Below are 3,384 nucleotides of genomic sequence, written 5' to 3'. Positions count from 1 at the left end.
CACACACACACACACCCTCAAACACACACCCCCTCACACACACACACACATACACACACACTCTCACCCACACACACTCACACAAACACACACACATACACCCCCCCCCACACACACACACACCCTCAAACACACACCCCCTCACACACACACACACACACACTCTCACACACACACACAAACACGCACACCCTCACCCACACACACACACAAATACACAGACATACACCCCCCCACACACCCACCCTCACCCACACACATACACCCACACACACACACCCACAAACACACACATACACTCACACACACACACACACATACACCTTCACCCACAAACACCCTCACACCCACAAACACCCTCACACACACACCCTCACACAAACACCCTCACACCCCCACAAACACACACACCCTCACCCACACACACCCACACGCACCCTCACCCACACACACACACACACACACAAGCACACACACACACACTCTCACACACACACACACACACACACACCGGTAGGAAAGCTGCAACCAGCATCTGCATTCCTACTCTTAACTCCTACACTTAATTATGAACTATATTCCTATTTGTTGCATATCATTTCATACAGTAAATGTTAGTTATTGTAATAATGATGTTCATGGCAATGTCAGAAAAAATGCTTTAAACAATATGGAATCAACTATAGGCTATTAATGTATTACTCCTATACTATAATGTTCAAGTTATCATGTCCCTGGGGCGAGGAGGGGGGTTGTAAGTAAACTGGAAAAAAATAATGCAGACATGTGATAGTCACATGAAAAGGTGTGACTACAGAGCGTATATACACAACCACAGCCCTCTAACCTATTAATTTCCTGCAGGAGGAGGATGAGCTGAAAAGAGCTTTGTGGATCTTTCTGTTTTAAATGTTGGAATACTTTTTTGTGTTTTATTTCCACTGAAGATGTTAAAAACTGAATTTCTTTATTGAAATGTTACTTGCAAATCTGTCTCTGACCAATGTTACTGCTAACCAGCAGTATCGAGGGGTTTTGGAAAGAGTTTTATTTTCCACTCTGACTACACTGCCATGTTGTTTATTTCTCTTCATTAATGGAATCATGCTTTTTACTTTAAGGAGTAAAGCTTTGTTCTGTGAGACGTCGCGATACATTCTCCTGTATAACCTTCTGTTTGCAGACACAGTACAGATGGCACTGAGTCAGTTATTGTATATTATTGCTGCTTGTAGGATAACACTAACATATCCTGTATGTGGTTTTCTCACCATGCTTGCCAATCTTACAACTGTGGTCTCTCCTGTCACGCTGGTGGTGATGTCTCTGGAGAGATATGTCGCTGTGTGCTACTCACTGAGGCATGCTAGCATCATCACTATCACCAACACAGGTGTGGCCATCATTGTGATTTGGGCCATCGGTTCACTAAATATATTGACTCGAGTTCTTCTGCTGTTAGAGTTTCCTTTTGAAGCCCTTGATAGTCTGCAGATGAAAGACTTTTGCTCTGAAATAGCAATGTCTGGTGGGTCTATGTCTGATGATTACGACAAAGCCTTCACATGTGTTCTGTTTATTTCAGCAAGTGTGGCAATCACATGCTCTTATATTGGTGTTATAGTAGCAGCCAGGTCGGCCTCCACAGATAAAGCTTCAGCCCGTAAGGCTTGTAACACACTGCTGCTACATCTGGTGCAGCTGGGTCTCAGTCTTTCTTCAACCATTTATAACCCACTACTCACAGCACTTGCAAGAGTTTTAACAAGGATAGTGTTTGTGCGCATCCAGGTTGTTTTTTATGTTTGTATTTTCATTTTCCCCAGATGTCTGAGTTCACTGATTTATGGTATCAGAGATCAAAGCATCAGACCTGTGCTCATATATTATCTTTGCTGTCGACTGAAATACTCAGTCATACAGCCGAGACTGAAGGCTGTGAAATAGAGAGTTAGTCAGAGTGTACACCACGCTTACAAGCATACAAACCTCAAAGTACCGTACTGCAATTCTGGATAACTCCTTCTGTTACTGACTTGACTTTTGAATTTTTATTGAAAACCATACAGTTGTCAAATGACACAAGTGAGGAATTATTTGCTGCTGTTTACTAAAGGAACATAATTCTTTAGAATTCTCTCAAATTATTACATGCTTTGGTAAAACAGGAAAGAGCGTCACATTTGTTTAACCCCGTAATCTGTGTACAGCCACTCTATCTCAAGCACTGCTCAGGCAAAGAAAGTGCAGCAATTTTTAATTAGATGTAATTGGCCTACATTTGTCCTACTTCTAAACCTGCAGTTTAGCCTTGGAATTACTGTAGGTGTCCTAGAGGGTTTTCTTTGCGTTCCAAGTTGTGCAAATAAATTCAGCACTTTGGAAAACTAAAGGTGCTTTGTGTTGGTGAAGTTGTTTTCTGCTATCAGTCTTGAATAATTTGGTGAATTTTCAATCAACAAAAAGTCTTAAATAGTTTGATCACAGACTTTTTGTATATTGTATGGTGTTCACACTATTACATAAATCGTCTTGAGGTGACTTTTGTGACTTTGTGATATATATATAGCTGTACTTTGCTTTTTTACAGCTGCCAAAATGGCATACCGGCAACATGTGAGCATACCTTAAATAACCCAGCCTTACAGGTCTGCAGTTGAAAGCTTTTATTCAGGCAGCAGTGTGAGGTTAAGGATTCTCTGCAAGATACATGTAGATGTCACCAAACAGGGGCTGGGGGAGAATATGGATCACGAGTCCCCGAAATGTGTAGTTTCTCCTTATATCGTAGCTTTTTTTCCATGAACAGATGATCTGAGTGGTCTTGATTTGGGACAGATGAGATTTTTATTCTACTGGACAGTTCATGTGTGAGTCAGTCATGTGACTGAAAACTATGGATTCAAAATTGAAAAACAAAACAAAAACAAACAAACAACGAGAGAAAGGTTGCTGCCATTGGATGAGGTGGAAAATTAAGTTATAATGTGCTAACTTTGCAGGGCTTAACATATGTTCACATTAAATAATGATGGTTTGTCAATGCATGAGATGACTGTTGCTGTGGTTTGGTGCTATATAAAAAAACTTAATTACATTTACAACATTACAATAATGTTACCTATTAGATTTCAATAATGTATCCACCATCTGAGTTACAGCACAGTCCTTTTCTAAAGTTTTCTACAGTTTCCATATCTTCTCTCTCTGCTTATATAAGCTTATATTATGAAATATGTGATGAATAGGACAGAAAATAGAAATTATGATACTCATTACATGAGTTTAAGTAGTTTAAACCCGGTTCTGACTTCCCTCACTGCTTAAAAAGGTCCTTCAAATGGTTCTTTAAAAAAACATTTTAAATCTTTCAAAATAAAATGT

General features: G+C 39.9%; 1 protein-coding gene across 1 annotated transcript; it reads left to right on the top strand.

The window, feature by feature from the left end:
- Positions 1-650: 650 nt before the first annotated feature.
- LOC146510590 (odorant receptor 131-2-like) lies at positions 651-2,115 on the top strand. Its single transcript, XM_085175550.1, has one exon. It carries the CDS (start codon positions 976-978, stop codon positions 1,945-1,947), a length of 972 nt encoding a protein of 323 aa, XP_085031676.1. The 5' UTR covers positions 651-975; the 3' UTR covers positions 1,948-2,115.
- Positions 2,116-3,384: the final 1,269 nt, after the last annotated feature.

The sequence above is a fragment of the Neolamprologus multifasciatus genome, chromosome 10 (genome assembly GCF_963576455.1).
Source record: "Neolamprologus multifasciatus chromosome 10, fNeoMul1.2, whole genome shotgun sequence".
NCBI lineage: Eukaryota > Metazoa > Chordata > Actinopteri > Cichliformes > Cichlidae > Neolamprologus > Neolamprologus multifasciatus.
This window is presented reverse-complemented; position numbering and strand designations above follow the sequence as displayed.